Below are 18,733 nucleotides of genomic sequence, written 5' to 3' on the forward strand. Positions count from 1 at the left end.
TGATCGTTTTAGTAACTTTCAGAATTATGTCAAGATGTCAAGATTTTCATATAGTAAGAAATTTGGCTTGGTATAATTCATGACCTATAATTTCTTCTTACTTTTAAGCAAGGAAGTAATATTTGCAGGCTGCATGAAGAACTGGGACTACAGGTAGTTCTCAACAACCATTTGTTTAGTGAGCTTTCAAAGTTATAATAGCACTGTAAAAAGTGACAGGACCATTTTTCATACTTAGCATTGCAGTATCGCCATGGTCACATGATTAAAATTCAGATGCTTAGTAACTCATTAATATTTACAATGGTTGCACTGTCACAGGGTCATGTGATCATCTTTTGTGATCTTCTGACAAGCAAAGTCAATGGGGAAGCCAGATTCACTTAACAACTGTGTTACTAATTTATATACTGAAGAGATTCACTTAACAGCTGAGGCAAGAAAGGTCATAAAATGGAGCAAAACTAACTTAAAAACTGTCTCACTTAGCAATAGAAACATTGGGGTCAATTGTGGTAATAAGACGAGAACTACGTGTAGTCACCAGTGCAAAGTTTGCCACGTTCATAAATTTCATGGTGGGGAAATATTTTTATTTCAGAAATGTTCCTAAAAAGCAGTGTTTTTATGTGTTCAATAAAATCTTCAATGGACGAATGTGATGGTCATAATTTCTGGAGGAGGGATTGGAAAAACAATGGCCTGGCTTCTTATAAGTACATTATAGCCCTCAAAGAGAGGAAAACCAATCTCTTTTGGACAAGAAATGGGCATTGTTTCTCTTAACTTATATCTTTGAACACGATAGAATGCTCAGTTTCATGTAACTTTATACTCAGTTTTGGAATGGAAAAGTAAGGATAAATTGTATTCCAACCGCGACATGCACCCATATTTGTACCGAAACGCAAGTGCACGTGTAGGTTTACTTGTCATATGATAGAGGTGTCAGATTAAGTTCAAGTGATTTGCAAATTGGGTGCTGGAATACATGGTACAGCTGTGTATATTTTTGTCTCCATTGTAAATTATCTTTCTTTATCCTCTTGTTTATTGATAAATTGCTCATTAGTCTTGCATCATCTGTAATCAGAATATGTGATATTCTTATGAGCTAAACCCAGTTTGCTTATAATCATATTGTAATTCTTGTAATGGCAGATAATATTCTATTTTGTTTATTTGTCTTTTAACATTCCTTTTTGTATAATGTCAATTCACTTAAGGTTTCCTTTTTTTGTAAGGGAAAACGGAAAGTACAGATAAGGAACATGAAATGAAAGAAGGGTAATAGGGTTGAATTCATTTATCTGTCCTGAGGCTTAGTTTGATGAGGGAAGATGAGTAAGGACCTTTTTAAAAAAAAGAAGTAGGTTTTCATTTGAAAAAAAAAAGGGGGGGACTCAAGTGGAAACTGAACTGGGACAGTATCCTCTGCTGTGGTTCTCTGTTTCTCAATTTTACTTTGAAAATTCTAATAAACATTGCATTTCTTGGATGGCCTTGTTTAAAAGCACTTTCAGTTGTATGAGACACCTGTGCACCTGTGCCCCCATCTGTACACACAATTCGGATTTTGGAATGGGATGTGATCAAGATTGAGATGCCAGTTCTCAATGAGGAGTGGACATCCTCATTTAGGATAGACCATCCTGTGTTTGGGATCCGCTGCTCCCATTTCACTACCAGCCACAATTGCCCCAAAGTTCATGTGGCACATTATCCTTTTTGCTGAAAGAGAGTAAGGAAAACAGTTAAATTTTCTAAAACTTCTTGTCTTTTCTTTCTTAGTTTTAATTTTCAGTCTGAGTTTCATTGGGTCCTGCCCAAAATAATTCTAAGATTAAGAAGAATGCCATTTTAGTATCTAAAAGAATGAACACAATCCTTCATATATTTTTCGAGAGAAGAATTTAAGATCATTTATTACTGGATTTTTGTTTATATGTGACATTTAAATGATGCAGGATTCATTGTATCTATGTTTAAGATTATTTTTATTTAAGGATTGTATCATGGGTTAGTTACTAAATCTTTTTTCTATACATATAAAATAAAGCATAAAATATGGTTATGTCAAAGAGTAAGGTTTCTGAAAGTCAGAATTGGCTTTGTCTCCATTATTGAATGGAATTCTCAAGTGAAAAACATTTAGTTACTTCATACAATTTACATTCATAGATCCAACCAAGTCCATATATTTTTTTTCTTCAGACTGGCACTCCTAAAGAAGAGTGGCGAGGAAGACTGGAAAAACAGATTGAATAAAAAAATGGAGCATGGACGAGCATTAGGCACCGAACGTAGCCCTCAACTACAGGAGAAGGAGCAGTTATTTACAAAGAAGGTACAGTTCCCTATATTTAGAAATAGCATTCCTTTTTAAAATTTTCTTTTTTACTTCAAAAGTTTCCATAGTGGGAAAGAAGTTCTGAAAAGACAAAACGTTCCATATATATTACAGAATTATTAAATCACTCATAGTATTTAGATTGGCCATACCATAAATTTAAGTGTTTTATTGTTTCCATTGTGTCACCTCATTGGTTTGCCAACAACAGTCATCTTTATACAATATTTATGTGATAGTCTGTCAGAAACAATCTTTATAAGCATATGCTACAATAAATCATGTACTTTTAAAGTATAATAAATCCTAGACTTTTAAAGTTTAGTATAATAAATCCTATACTTTTAAAGTTTAGTATTTTTATATTTCTTGAAATATTGTTGTAGCAATACATTATTTCTCTGGTTTTATAAGAAGGTAAGATATAATCTAGAACTGTTCATTTATTAGGATTTTATCTCTCCCCAAGTTTCAAAATACTCTGAAAATGTATTTCTGTATCACATCCTGGATTGGGTTTTATGTAGGTTCTCAGCAATTCCCATCCTGTATATCCCACTGATCTGCCCACCCCCAGTCTTGCCAGTATATTCGTGTCCATTCATTCACTGCCAACATCCTGTCATGGCATAGCCACCAATCTATCTACCTTCTTGTAGTCTCCTTGCTTTCACTTCTCAACTGCTTCTGCAACTAACATCCTAGTTTGGGATATCCCAGTGGCTCTGCCCATTGGCTTTTTTTCCCTCCCTCCCTCTGCAGCCTGCAGTCTAGCCCTGCTTTATTCTGTAATTCAAAACTTGTATTTTGGCACCAACCTTCTGAACCCCTTGCCCTATGAGTTGTTTATGGACAAAACGTTTTGGACATCAGTGGTGAATAGCAGTTAGTAATTCAGTATATCCTACCTGGCTCTAATCCTGTATTTTATTATTTATTTATTTTTTGTATTTGTATACCGCCCTATCTCCCTAAGGACTCAGGGCGGTTCACAGCCAAATAAAAACATATAAATACAACATAAAACATCCATTAAAAAACTTATTACAAATGGCCGAATAATTAAAAATGACAATATATATGATAAAATCTCCATTAAAACCAATTCAAATTTAAAATCTAGTCCAGTCCTGCGCAAATAAATAGATGTGTCTTAAGCTCGCGGCGAAAGGTTCGAAGGTCAGGAAGTTGGCGGAGTCCGGGGGGAAGCTCGTTCCAGAGGGTGGGGGCCCCCACAGAGAAGGCCCTTCCCCTGGGTGTCGCCAGCCGGCACTGCCTGGCCGACGGCATCCCGAGGAGTCCCTCCCTGTGAGAGCGCACGGGTCGGTGAGAGGTATTCGATAGCAGCAGGCAGTCCTGTAAGTAACCCGACCCTATGCCATGGAGCACTTTGAAGATAGTTACCAAAACCTTGAAGCGCACCCGGAAGGCCACAGGTAGCCAGTGCAGTCTGCGCAGGAAAGGTGTCACATGGGAGCCACGAGGGGCTCCCTCTATCACCCACGTAGCCGCGTTCTGAACTAACTGGAGCCTCCGGGTGCTCCTCAAGGGGAGCCCCATGTAGAGAGCATTGCAGTAATCCAGACGAGACGTCACAAGAGCGTGAGTGACCGTGCATAGGGCATCCCAGTCTAGAAAGGGGCGCAACTGGTGAACCAGGCGGACCTGGTAAAAAGCTCTCCTGGAGACGGCCGCCAAATGATCTTCAAAGGACAGCCGTTCATCCAGGAGGACGCCCAAGTTGCGCACCCTCTCCATTGGGGCCAATGACTTGCCCCCGACAGTCAGCCGCGGCTGCAGCTGACTGTACCAGGATGCCGGCATCCACAGCCACTCTGTCTTGGAGGGATTGAGCTTGAGCCTGTTTCTCCCCATCCAGACCCGTACGGCTTCCAGACACCAGGACAGCACTTCGATAGCTTCATTGGGGTGGCCCGGTGTGGAAAAGTACAGCTGGGTGTCATCAGCGTACAGCTGGTACCTCACACCGAAGCCACTGATGATCTCACCCATGTTGTTCATGTTGAACAAGAGGGGCGAGAGAATCGACCCCTGAGGCACCCCACAAGTGAGGCGCCTCGGGGCCGACATCTGCCCCCCTGTCAACACCGACCGATTGGAGAGATAGGAGGAGAACCACCGATAAACGGTGCCTCCCACCCCCAATCCCTCCAACCGGTGCAGCAGGATACCATGGTCGATGGTATCAAAAGCCGCTGAGAGGTCTAATAGGACCAAGGCAGAGGAATAACCCCTATCCCTGGCCCTCCAGAGACCATCAACCAAAGCCGTCTCAGTGCTGTATCCGGGCTGGAAGCCGGACTGGAACGGGTCTAGATAGACAGTTTCATCCAGGTACCGGGATAATTGACATGCCACCACACTCTCTACAACCTTCGCCACGAAACGAAGGTTGGAGACCGGATGATAATTACCTAAAACAGCTGGGTCCAGGGAAGGCTTCTTGAGGAGGGGCCTCACCACCGCCTCTTTCAAGGCGGCCGGAAAGACCCCCTCCAACAAAGAAGCATTTGTAATCTCCTGGAGCCAGCCTCGTGTCACCTCCTGTGTGGCCAGTACCAACCAGGAGGGGCACGGGTCCAGTAAACACGTGGTGGCGTTCAACCTACCCAACCACCTGTCCATGTCCTCGGGAGCCACAGGGTCAAACTCATCCCAAACAATCTCAACAAGACCGCCCTCCGACGTCTCACCTGGATCCACCCAATTTTGGTCCAGACCGTCCCGAAGCTGAACGATTTTATCGTATGGATAACCACTAAACTCCTCAGCACGTCCCTGCAACGGGTCATCCCGCTCCCCCTGTTGAAGGAGGGAACGAGTCACCCAAAACAGGGCGGCCGGGCGGTTATCTGCCGACGCAATGAGGGAGGAGACATAAGAACGTCTCGCTTCCCTCAATGCCATTAGGTAGGTCCTATTATAGGACCTAACTAGTGTCCGATCAGCCTCTGAACGACTGGACCTCCAAGAACTCTCTAGGCGTCTTCTCCGGCGTTTCATGAAATAGTGCTGTGTATCTCAGAAGGACATTTTGATGGTAATGGTAGCCAAAAATCAGGATTTGCTAGTATCTTTCCTGATTAACACAAATAGGACATTTAACATGATTTCTTAGAAAGCTATGCTTAAATATTTTTCTTTTAACAGCAGGATGGATAGTTAAAGTAGCTCAATGCAGAAAATGTGTGCCATTCAGAAGATGCTCCCGGCCTGCTTGTTCCCTCAAAACTGGCATGTGTAAAGGTGGAGTGAGCTGTTTTTCTGTCTCTGTACCAGTCAAGACAAAAAATCCTTTTGGGATGGGGGAAACGTTGAAACTTGCAAGTGGACCATTCTTCTTTTTGCATAGCTCATCAGCTTTCCCAGCTCTTGGGTGTAAGCAAGTCATTAGTAGTTAGCCTTTGTTGCAGTTGAGTCATATAGGGAAATGAAAACAACATTTTGGGATCAGTTGAAAACAGCAAGTGGAAATAAGATAGTGGAGGGAATAAGTAGCTGGCTGAGAAGGTTCAGTGTAGATAGTTCTTCAGTTATGATGGCAATTGGGACTGAAATTTCTTTTGCTAAGTAATGCAGTCAAGAATCTTGATGTCAAATGACTCTGGGCTGCAAGAATCCCTGAGATGCAGTGCTGCAGAAAGCCACAGCCAGTACAGGAAACCCCAGCTGCTCCAGATCAGCCCCTACTGCCTTCATCACCCTGCATTTCGACGTCCTGCCACCCCGCAGTCCATCACCCCAGTTGACTTCCGCTGTCTTCTTGGTTTAACTGCTGACAAGTGGGAGACTTAGCACTTCAAAAGTCAGCTGCTGGCCATGTGAGACCTTCTTACCAAAGGCATGTAAGGAAACATGGGCTGAGCTAAATTTTAAATTACTGGCTTTTAAATTGGCTTTTATTCTATATTTTTAATTTTAAATTAACAGGCTTTAGAATAAGTTTTTTAACTGTTTTATATTTTTTATATTGTATTTATGCGTTTTTAAATGCCTGTACACCGCCCTGAGTCCTTCGGGAGATAGGGCGGTATATAAATTTGATCAATAAATAATAAATAAATAAACCACCATGCACAACTTGTGGAAGAAAGCTTTTCCAGCAGTTTCCTGGTGAAGGGCCAGACCAGGCATGTTTTGAGATGAGCTCCATGGTGATAGCAATGATCACCCAGCTTCAGCACAAGTGCTTTCTTTCCTTTCTGTTGCCCCTCCATCAAGCCATCATCTCATTGCAAATTTCTGCTTTCAGCCCCATGGCTTTCCCTTAGAATGAGACGTGTTATGATGGTCTAGAAAAGGGGTGTCAAACTCAAGGCCCACAGGTCGGATCCTCCCATGGGGTGCTTAGATCTGGCTCACAGGTTCTCCTTGGAAACAGCAAAGGACTGGGCTGCAGTGCCTCTGCCAGAGAAAAAGGAGCGTGGGAGGGCTGTGTACAGCCCTCTTGTGTTCAGTTTTCAATGGCAGAGGTTTGCAGGAGGCCATCCCAGCCAAAAACGGAGCTCAGGAGACTGTTTTCACTGGCAGAGGACTTGGGTCACAGGCGCCCCCAACATGAGTGATATCAAGGCGGCCATGCCCACCCTGGTTTCTTGAGTCAAACACAACCCTGGTGCAGCCTTCAATGAAATGAAGTTTGACACCCCTGATTTTCTGCACGTTTAAATGTGCAGAAAAATTGCACATAATTTCTTCATAGATGGGTATTGTGCAAACAGCATTCTGCATATCTTTCCTGCTCAGAAAAATTCAACAGCGGATTTAAAAGCTTCACCAATCAGCTTCTGTGCAATTACACAAGTACAGAAGTGTTTGTTTTTTTTAAAAGGGATTGAACTAGGATGGTTGCTAGCTATTTTTAAAAAAATTATTGTGGAATTTTGATGGGGGAATTGTTCTTATGAGAGAATTTATTACAGTTCAAGGGACAAGACTGAATTATGTCTTGCATTCTTATTGGCTGGCTTCTGGTGAGAAGCATCTATTTGCTCATGGAGATTAGAGGATTTTCATTGGATTACTGGGCCAATATGAGCCAACATAATCTAATTGCTGGCTTCAAAATAGTGCACAGACACTCTGGAATGGAATTGGGGCTATAGAGAAGTGCCCATAAACATCAGCCAGAAATTTGAAACAGAAACACATTTGCTTAAAACTCGTATGAATTCATTCACTTGTATAAATGTAAATTTAGATTTCCAAATTTGAGATTGCTTAGGATCTAAAAAGCAAAACTTTAAATTTGCTCTGAAACTGCAGCCACTGCAGTTCTTCATAGAGGTGTATCTTGTGAGCGGCTAGGTATTCCATTGAGCAAAATGATTGATGATTTGTGCACATTACATAATTTAAATCTCCGTTTACAACAGGTTTATTCCTGTCTGGGAATAAAGAGGTTTATACTTGTTTGGGTAACACCAAAACTGGCAATGGGTAGTCCAGACCGAAGAGATTATTTGGTCCCATGATGAATTTAGGAACACCTCAGTTATGTATCTATTCTTCCTGAAAGTGTAAACCCATTTAGAACAAGCAAATTCTACTTTACAAGATCTCTCTTCTATCAGAATTCAGTCTCAGTTTATTTACTTTGTCCACATACTTTGTATGTACTGTATGTCAGTACATACAGACTCTAGTTCAGAACATCCAATTCTCCTGATTCATAAGGAAAAGATGAACGCTGTTAGCTTACTGACAATATTCCAACCTAAGAAATGCTGCAGATAAGTAGTGTCACTTATCTGCACATGACATCTGCACATGACATCTTATACAGTTGCTTGCTAGGTGCAGAGTTAAAGCCACCTAATTTTATTTTCTAAGGCGATGCCTTCAAATTGGTGGGCAAACAGTACAGCACAACACTTCCAGTCCCTTAACAGAAACAGGTCAGGAGAATACCCTAATCAACTTTGAAAATTGCTTAATGAGCAATCAGCATCAATAAAGCCCCATATCTCTATTTTTTTGTTAGAGGTCATGTTTCAGGGCAAAGATGGTTCTAAAGCTAGCAATGAACCCAATGAACCCAATCTGAAAAGAATGGTGTTTCTTGACATGTTAGACTACATGTATTAGTTAAAAGTTCTAAATATTTTTGAGATTTTTTTTTTCTGAAAGAGCATCTCTTAAGATTACTCCAACTGAAATGTCAATTCATTGCAATTTTACAATCACTGATAACCAGCCTTATATTCGAGATTAAAGTTTTTGGGCCAAAAGTATAGTGTTTATATGTTTATATAGTGTATATATTATGGCTTAAAAGAACCATAAATTCTGGTTCAGTAGTATAACAATCATACTGAGAATTGTTTGACAAATGGTTAGTGATAACTTCTTTATCTCATTCAACTCAGGGTTGCTGTTAGTCAGTTGTTGGTGCATGCTATTAGGTAGAGTTGGAGCAGTGAGTACTTTTGCTTTATGTGCTTTATTTGTACAAAAAATACAAAATACAAAGAATACAACATCAACCCGAAGCATCACTAAATATAAATGTCATTGGAATAAAACAGGAATGGTTTTAAGCAATAAAGTGCTGCCACCAAATAAACTTTAATCAGTAACCTTTTAGTTAAGATTGCAAATTATCTAAAAATTAAAGACAGTCCTAAAATATTTAGGCATGTTAACACCTTGAAAGAATGTAAGAAACAACACACTTTCAACTGTTTTTAGAGTAATTATGTAATGGTGTGTGGGAATGACTTTGGGAGACAGAAGGAAGAGCCACAGCCAGTCGAATGATCAAATAAGAGGCAGCTGAGCTCATAGAAGAAATGGGGGCATGGCAGACATCTCAGAAGGGACCCTCCCTAGTTTCTTGGGATATAAGGGTGAAGGGGAAAGATGTACTTTGAGACTTGAAAGATTCTGTTAATGTAACATTACAGTAAAGTAGAATTAGTACATATGGGTATGCTTCTTGTCTGGCTATCTCATAATAAAATATTATTTCAGAATGAGGAATTTCAAAAGTTGGTAGCTGTAAAGTCTAAGACTGTCTCTTTTGCAAATGCAAATGTTTTAAATTAAGATATGGAAATCATTGAGATATATGGAAATCTCATTCAGAAATAATAAAATATTTTAAATAAATACATGCACAGTTTTGATAGAAATATTGCATATGTCAATATCGATGGTATCATGGTATTGGTACTAGATATATATGGATTAATTGTGCCCATCTGCTACAGTTGTTGACACAATTGTCGCATTTTACGGCATTAGGGCAGATTAATTGTTAATTCATAAGTATAAAGTTGTAATTGGTTTAATATTTTTAAAACATCCAGATAGGAATAAAATTGTATCTGAAGAAGTCCTTTTTTCCTCATTATCTTTGTATTTTAATTTTTCCCCTTCTTCCATATTTTCACAATCACACAAGATCTCCCCCCTCAAAATCTCTCTATTAATTTTTTCCAACAATGAAATGGCTATTCTTTATTACATTTACATTTTGAGCACCAGATTATTCACTGAGCTTGGGGTCATTATGTCAGAAGATTAACCAAACCGAAGGATTTTAATTACACTTTATTCCAGCAAAGGCCTCTTGCAAAAGATTAATCTTTCAAAATTTACCAAAAACTAAAAATGATCTTGACAAAAGTGAACAGAAGGAGAAGTTATGATTAAAAATTGTTGAATAAAGTATGAATATCTTTCTAAAAAAAGAAGTGGCTAGTAATTGCTTTGTCCCTGTAGCTATCAGTTGGCAGCTGTTGACATTGGTAGCTCCTCCTCCTCCTCCTCTTCTTCTTCTTCTTCTTCTTCTTCTTCTTCTTCTTCTTCTTCTTCTTCTTCTTCTTCTTCTTCTTCTTCTTCTTCTTCTTCTTCTTCCTCTTCCTCCTCCTCCTCCTCCTCCACCTCCTCCACCTCCTCCTCTTCCTCTCCTTCTCCTTCTCCTTCTCCTTCTTCTTCTTCTTATTTTTTTTTTTTTTTGCATCTGTTACTTAGACAAAGAACCGTACTATCCAGGACACAAGGTAGTTCTTTCCAACTTTTCCCTTCTCTCATTCTCTGCAATGTTTCCTGTCTGTTTCAACCTGTAGGAAGAAGGAGGAGGTTCAGATGATAAAGCCATATCTAAGCTTCTTTGGGTAAGCCTGACATGAATGCAGAGCGGCTATTCTAGGCACGCAGGCTTATTGTTTTCTGGTTATGGTCAGCTTTATGTTCAAGCTCTATGTGGTAGTGGTGCATCACAATTATGGACACTTCTTTTTTTCTAAAAAGAGCCAAATACACTACTAGCCAAAGTATTGCTGGTGTGATTAAAAGTCATTCTCCATGCTTGCCTTCTTCAGAACTTTCTATCATCACTAATCCTTTCTATGGCTGCATTTGAGTGGCTATAATAAGTGTAACCTTCTTGCATGGATTTTCTTGTTTGGTTATTGCAGCATATTGGCTAGATTGACAAATCCTGTAACACTTGAATGTAAGAACTTTCATCAAATATTTGACGGAAACTCATTTCTTCTTCTACTCTTTTCTAACTGTCTAACATATCATTTCCATGTCTTTCTAATTCTGTCCTATGCTTCTGCCCCCTGTTCATAGGAACCTGTCTATGCTTCTACTTATTCTCCTGCTATACTTGCTGCCCATAAACTTCATTCCTTCATACCTATTAATCAGGTGAGCAAATCTTGCATACTCTAGGCTAGGTCTTGCAATTTATTGAGCACTTATTCAATAAAGTTTTCCCCAGCTCCACATTTATCAATCAACAGCTTTTCTGTCTGAAAGTTCTTAGATTTGTATTCCAATATCTCGATAGTTGGGGAAGGTTGTATAGAATAAGTCTCATTTCTTCTATTCATTCTCTTTTTTTAGTGTACTTTCAGTTCTAGCTCACTTCTTAGACATCAATGATATAGCCATAACAGATCATTTACATTGTTTTCCAATATACAGTAGTTGTATGTATGTGTGGAAGGGGTATATTTTTGAATCAGTCTTAACACTTTTCTTGGCTAGATTTTCCGAAGTGGCTATACTATTGCCTTCTTCCTAGGATTGAGAGTGATTGGCCCAATATCACCCAGCTGATTTTGTGCGTCAGTAGGAACTAGAACTCGCAGTCTCCCAGTTTCTAGTGTGGTGCTTTAATCTTTATATCAAACTGGCTCCATATTCTGTAAAGTCAATTGTTAAAAAATGTACAAGTTTGCTTTCAGATTAGGTATTCAAAATTAATTTTGAATTGCAATATGATAGAAATTTGTATAAAATACATTTTATATATGTACATTTCATGTCTTTAATCTTAGGTTAAAGAAGGCAGCAATAGTGGAAGTTACGATTTATTTGCTTTATATATTTTACTGTTTACATAGCCAAAGGTACTCCAAGAGTGATGTGCATATGATCAGTTACAAACAATGCCCACAAGCTGATAAAGTTTAGGGGGGAAAAAAGAATTCTTAGAACTCATTAATAATCTTACAATATAATAATGAAAATAACTTAGTGAAGGAAAAAAAGAGTTCAGGAGATTTTCAAAAGAACCAGTGGAATTACTTTAATTTCCTTTTAAATTTTCGGATGTTTGCCTAATCATATCCTCCATAATAAATATCTTCAGTCATCATTCTATTATTATTCTGGATATTTCTTAGCTCTTTTTTTCTAAAATAAATTCAAGTCTTCTGAATATATCTAGGAACATTTAGTATAAGAATCCAGACACTTAAACCAAATTTCTGTGTTTAACAGATTTAACAGATTAACAGAGTTGGAATGGACCTTGCAGGGTCATCTAGTCTAACTCCCTGCCCAAGCAGGAGACCCTACATCTGCCTCGACCTAGGATCGAACTCACAACCTCTTGATTGTGAGACAAGAGCTCCACCTCTTCCAAAATAACATTTATCAATGTGAGGGCACCATTGTGACATAAGGTTCTTGATCACCAGCACAAACCATTGCTTGATGTTCTAGATTTAAGTTACCTTAAATATGCTAGTTTCTCTGTATTGCCTTAACAATTCAGATTGGAGCTCTTGGACTCCCTGCTTCAATTCTGACCCTGTTTCTGTGCTGTATTTCTTTCTGATACTTGGGTTTCTTTTCCCTTAAGGTCAACAATGCTAGTTTGACACAGCCAACCCTCCTGGAGTTTGACCGTCACCCTTGGAGATGGAAGGTGAAATATTGACTTTTCTGCCTGTTTCTTTAGCTTAGCAAGCAGTGAAATGAAACAGTTTTGAAAAGCAATGATTTCAGACATGATTATATTGGGCAAAATTCTCATTATTTGTGTGGCTGGATTCTGACTTGTACAAAGTCAGATTCTTTTTAGTCTAGTGACTCAAATGCATGCAAATGGCGCTTCCAGGCTGTGTGTATATTAAAAATTATATTACTGTAGAAATAGGCCCTACTTTATATAGGAAGGAATTTATTTCACTTTGTTCTGTATTCTTTCTTTAACTGTTGTGAGCTAAGATATCGTCCCAAAGATCTCTTTTTTGCATATTTGTGTTTTCCACCATGGAGCATTTCAGCATTGTTTATAAGGTCAGAAGTTAATATGATCTTAAGTAGATCATCTCTGAGGTATGTTACCAAATATTCTCAGCTCAGGAACTGATAAACTTAATTTTATGCCTTCTATTTTATTTAATTCTGAATTGTTTGTACGCGCTGATGATTATGAGACAGGGATAACTTATTCAGATGATAGGATAAATGTATCTATTCAGAACTTGTGATTGCAGTTTAATGATCCTTATTACAAAATGCATAGGTAGTATTTAAATTGAATTTTAATGCCAAATAGCAGTAGCACTTAGACTTATATACCGCTTCACAGTGCTTTACAGCATTCTCAGTTGCTGCCCCTAATAATCTGGGTCCTCATTTTACCAACCCTGAAAGGAGGGAAGGTTGAATCAGCCTTGAAATGGTCAGAATCGACCATTTGGTAATGGACAGAGTCAGCCTGCAATACTGCATTCTAACCACTGCGCCATCATGGCTCCGAACATATAAGAGTCGTTTGGAGTTTGGCAGCATCAAATTGAATAAATTAATTAATAAATTAACTTTGCTGCTGTAGTCTTATTTGATTCTTTGTCCTGATTTCATTCAATTTCTGACATATAGATCCTTGTATACTCCTTAAAGCTCAAGTGAGACTTTTTGTCAATAGAAGTCTAGCATCCTTCTGGGAGGAAGTTTTGGGTCGTATGATTTTGTTCATTTGTGCTAGAATCATTTGTACTATTAGTTGCATAATATAGTACATGGCTCTTTTTTGTTGTATAGTGGAAGTGAATCCAGGGTATCTGGAAATGCTTTTGATAATACAAATACAGAATATTATAGTATCTTATAGTAAATGCTTTACTTCAACTGATAGCCTACATCTTTTAGTGGGATTACATCGTTTATAATAGAACTTATGAATTTGTTTCCTAGCTGTATATCTATCTTGTTTCTATAAAAAAACATAAACTTCTGTGGCAATCCTTGTCTTTTTCTTTATTTCACTTATTTTTTGTTGCATTAATATTTTTTGACTAGTAAATATCTGGACATAGCTAATACAAAAATGTACAACATTAGTTTTTTAAGATGTCCTTGTATCCAAGTAAAAAAATTCCCAGGTGCTCTAAACTTGTGTTCATTATAAAGCTCTCTCACACTAGTGCCATATACACACATTAAGGGAAAAAAGCACCCGTTTATATATTTTTAAAAATTATTTCTTGTGACATTGCTGCTAAAAGAAAGATAATAGAATTGTTGCATTGTAGATGAATACTGCTGAAGGATTGTTGATTAAAGTGAAAATATTATCATTTGATAAATGGACTGCTTTTATCTGAGAAAAAGGCATAATTTGCATGCTCCCAGACTGTCAACTCTTATTTTTTCTTTATATAGCTATACTATACATAGTAATCAACCAAATACTAAACATACAAAGGTTATTGACATTTAAATTAAATAAATAACCAGGTTATTTATTGTCTCACACTATTCTTGGGAATGAGGTTTGTATAACTTTGAGAAAATAAATAATTTTGTGGTATCCCATAGGACAGACTATTTAGAACATTACTAATTCAATATCTGGAATTTCCAGTTAGATTAAATGACAGGTGAGGGGGAAAATACCCATGACTGAAACTTTGGAGAAGATCATAATATATGAAGCAGATCAGGGCTGTGATACAGTTTGCAACAGTTTTATAGATGTATTCATTGTACCTTGAAGGCCAAAAAAGGAACTTTTGCGCTATTCAACTGTATTATGAAAGAAAATAAGTACAGAGTACCTTGAAATCTCTAAAGTTCAAAATTTCAATGTAATCATTTGAAACCCTAATCTAATCATGTAATCCTATAAAAGATATATAAAATATTGATAACCACATTTATTCTTTGAAAAAACAGAGGAATGTGGATACCTGTGAAAATCAAAGTCAAATGACAATTGAAGAAAGAAAGCAATTAATAAGTGTTCGAGAAGAAGCTTGGAAAGTTAAAGGCAAGGGAGCATCAAATGATTCTACCCAGTTTACAGTGGCTGGCAGAATGGTAAAAAAAGGTCAGCAAATTTATTTAATTTTATTTATTTGTTCAATTTTTATAGCTGCCATTTTCATCCAAGTGATTCTGGGCAGCCTACAATTCTAAAACAGTTAAAACAATTAAAAACAATGAATCAGTAAATTTATCCTTTGTATCTGGATGTTTAAAAAGTTAGAAACCTGAAGCAACAAAAAAAGATTTTGCCAAGGATTTATGTTACTTTCATTTCCAAAAGTTATTTTTTATTTTGATCTACATCTTATTTAAGGAGACATTTCACTGATATTTAAAACTCAATTGAACAGAATATCACCAGCAGCAAAAACAGCAAACTATTTCTTTTCTGAAGTCTGCAATGTTGTTATATCTTGATGGACATAATAGGTTGCCACTGAAATAGGAAACAAAATACACCATAACTGAGTGAGCAAGCTGATCATGAAACCACTTAAACAGAATATCAAACTATTTTTAGGATGCATTTATATTTTATTCTGGCAGCTTAACTGATGGGATTTTATATTAGGAATAAAGACATTTCCTTGGTTTCTGTGTGGCTAATGTTTAGGAGCACAGCAGTCTGTGAAAGCCCAATTTAAAAAATAGAAAAACATGGCCAACTTTTTATCTAATTCACAGCATCCTCTGTTTCTTCAGATGTTGCTTAGTTAGAACATTAATATTCCTTTCCAACAATCATTTGTATACAAGGTTGCCTGGAATTATAGTTTAACAACATATTGGAGGGCCACAAATGTCTCATTCTTGGTATACCTTGTTATAGCAATGACTATTTGTCCCAGAGGTATTAAGGCGAAAATTTCAGTTGTATAGTCTAACTTTCTATTCTATCCAATAGCCACATTTTCTCAGAAGGAGTTAACAATCTGCAAATGGAAGAATAAAACTGAGCCTCCAGACACAAATGCCCCTGGATTTATATCTTAAGCACTCTAAGAGAATTTAGAATTTAAAAGTTCTTCAATGATTCCTCACTGAGAAAAAAAAAGTTATTCTATCAGAGGAGTCAATTACTGTTAGATCTTCTAAATTATAAAGTGGGGAAATATTAGCAGACCATGGAAATGGAAAATTGTAAGATCTAACAAAGACTAGTACTCAGTGAGGTACATGTTCTTTTGTTAGCATATTTTAGTGATGTCTTACAGTATGATTTATTTATTTATTTATTTATTTATTTATTAAATTTATATACCGCCCTTCTCCCAAAGGACTCAGGGCGGTTTACAGCCAGATAAAAAATACATAAAAATTAAGAACATTTTAAAAATCTAATTCAATTCAGCCGAAACAAAATTAAAACTATAATAGGACCATGATAAAACCCATGTTAAAATTAAATTAGGCCAGCCCTGCGCGATAAAACAACCAGGTCTTTAGCTCGCGTCTGAAGGTCCGCAGGTCAGGGAATTGATGAATCCCTGGAGGCAGCTCATTCCAGAGGGCAGGCACCCTCACAGAGAAGGCCCTCCCCCTGGGGGTCGCCAGTCGACATTGTTTGACTGATGGCACCCTGAGGAGACCCTGGGAGTCTGGGAGTTCACAGGTCGATGGGAGGCTATTGGTGGCAGCAGGCGGTCTCGTAAATAACCCGGTCCTATGCCATGGAGTGCTTTAAAGGTGGTAACCAACACCTTGAATTGCACCCGGAAGACCACCGGAAGCCAGTGCAGCCTGCGCAGGAGAGGTGTTACATGGGAGCCTCGAGTTGCTCTCTCTATTACCCGCGCAGCCGCATTGTGGACCAGTTGGAGCCTCCGGATGCCCTTCAAGGGGAGCCCCATGTAGAGAGCGTTACAGTAGTCCAGTCAGGAAATGACTAGGGCATGAGTGACTGTGTATAAGTAGTCCCGGTCAAAGAAGGGACCTGATAAAAAGCTCCCCTGGCGATGGCCGTCATATGCTCTTCTAAAGATAGCCGTACGTCCAGGAGAACGCCTAAGTTGCGGACCCTCTCCATAGGGGCCAATGACTCGCCCCCAACAGTCAGCGATGGAGTCAGCTGACTGTACCAGGATGCCGGCATCCACAGCCACTCAGTCTTGGAAGGGTTCTTCCCCATCCAGACCCACACGGCCTCCAGACACCGGGACATCACTTCAACGGCCTCGTTGGGGTGGTTAGGGGTGGAAATATACAGCTGAGTATCATCAGCGTATAGATGGCATTGCACCTCAAAACCACGAATGATCTCGCCTAGCAGCTTCATGTAGATATTGAACAGAAGAGGCGAGAGAACCGACCCCTGTGGCACCCCACTCATGAGGTGCCTTACGACCGACCTCTGCCCTCCTGCCAACACCATCTGAGACCGGTCAGAAAGATAGGAGGAGAACCACCGAAAAACGGTGCCCCCCACTCCCAAACCCTCCAACCGTCGCAGCATGATACCATGGTCGATGGTATCAAAAGCCGCTGAAAGATCTAATAGGACCAGAGCAGAGGAACAACCCCTGTCCTGAGCCCTCCAGAGATCATCTACCAACGCGACTGAAGCCGTCTCCATGCTGTACCCAGGCCGGAAGCCGGACTAGAATGGGTCAAGGTAGACAGTTTCATCCAGGTACTGGGGGAGCTGTCGTGCCACCACACTCTCAACAACCTGGGCTATAAGCACTGCAGAAATATTCGATACATATTTATTGGACAGTCTGGGCAAGACTGTCTTGAAAACATAACATATGCTTTACCTTAAATAAGTTTCTGGAGATTTGCCCATATTTCTCCAGCACTATTGCTCCAGCAATTGCTCATGTTTTTAAATACCATATTAAAGCAAGGAATTGGGTTATTTGTATCTTCAAAAACTCTCTGTTTAAACCCCTAAAAAGCTGCCCATATTGCCTATTTTCCATGGAATCTGAACATTCTACTTATTTAGCTGATTTAAGCATTTGGTGAATGCATAATTAGTGCAAAAATAGAGCCTCTTAATCAGGAGTGAAATCTAAAAATTTTCCCTACTGGCTCTGTGGGCGTGGCTTAATTGGTGGGTGTGGTTTGGTGGTCAGGTGACCGGGTGGGCGAGGCCAATAACAATAAATAATAAAAATAATAAACAAAGTACATAAAACAATGAGAGGTACCAAAAACCTCACACAGCCACAAAAAGCTCAAAAACCAACTTTCACACTTTACACACACTCAACACAACACAACTGACTCACACACACACACACACACAAAATGCCATATACAGCTTTGTGTATGTAAAGTACATACAAGTAAAAGCAGCTGCACCTCACCCAAAATGGCCCCTGCAACAAGCAGGAACCTCACACAGCCACAAAAAGCCCAAAAACCAATTTTCACACTTTACACACACACAACACAACACAACTGACTCACACACACACACACAAAATGCCACATACAGCTTTGTGAGATTTTGTGTGTTTGTGTAGTTAGAGTGAAACACTACAGAAACACACCAAATCTCAGAAAGTTGCAGAAATATTTTATTTTATTATTTTATTTAATTTATATTTTTTAGATAAAAGCAGCTAAATTTAAAGCTTCCTTAACTTTAAATTCCCGTCTTAAAAAAAAAAAACTTTAAAAAACCAATTAACTATTTTTTTAAAGCTCCCCCCCCCCCCAGTTACTTACCCAATTGGAGGCAGGCAGTTTGAATTGCTCACCGATGAGATGGATTGCAGGCAGGCAGATTCAGTTGCTAGCTGATGCAATTGATTGCAGCAGCCAAAGCAAGGCTTAGCGAGCCTGAAAGAAGCAGCAAGTAGGCAAGTGGTGACTGGTCGATTGTGTGGGCAT

The 18,733-nt window shown here is 38.9% G+C and overlaps 1 protein-coding gene across 26 annotated transcripts in view; it reads left to right on the plus strand.

Moving 5' to 3' along the window:
* Positions 1-18,733, plus strand: part of SVIL (supervillin) — a 186,749-nt gene that overhangs the window by 135,288 nt on the left and 32,728 nt on the right. For 21 of the 26 annotated variants that reach the window (XM_058184309.1, XM_058184300.1, XM_058184307.1 and 18 more), the window contains 5 exons: positions 2,215-2,347; positions 10,444-10,491; positions 10,955-11,032; positions 12,477-12,542; positions 14,801-14,954. In XM_058184309.1, coding sequence (XP_058040292.1) covers positions 2,215-2,347; positions 10,444-10,491; positions 10,955-11,032; positions 12,477-12,542; positions 14,801-14,954 — 479 coding nt within the window. The remainder of the gene's footprint in view (positions 1-2,214; positions 2,348-10,443; positions 10,492-10,954; positions 11,033-12,476; positions 12,543-14,800; positions 14,955-18,733) is intronic. The other 5 variants (XM_058184306.1, XM_058184323.1, XM_058184322.1 and 2 more) reach the window with 3 other exon arrangements.

Source organism: Ahaetulla prasina, chromosome 4 (genome assembly GCF_028640845.1).
Source record: "Ahaetulla prasina isolate Xishuangbanna chromosome 4, ASM2864084v1, whole genome shotgun sequence".
Lineage (NCBI taxonomy): Eukaryota > Metazoa > Chordata > Lepidosauria > Squamata > Colubridae > Ahaetulla > Ahaetulla prasina.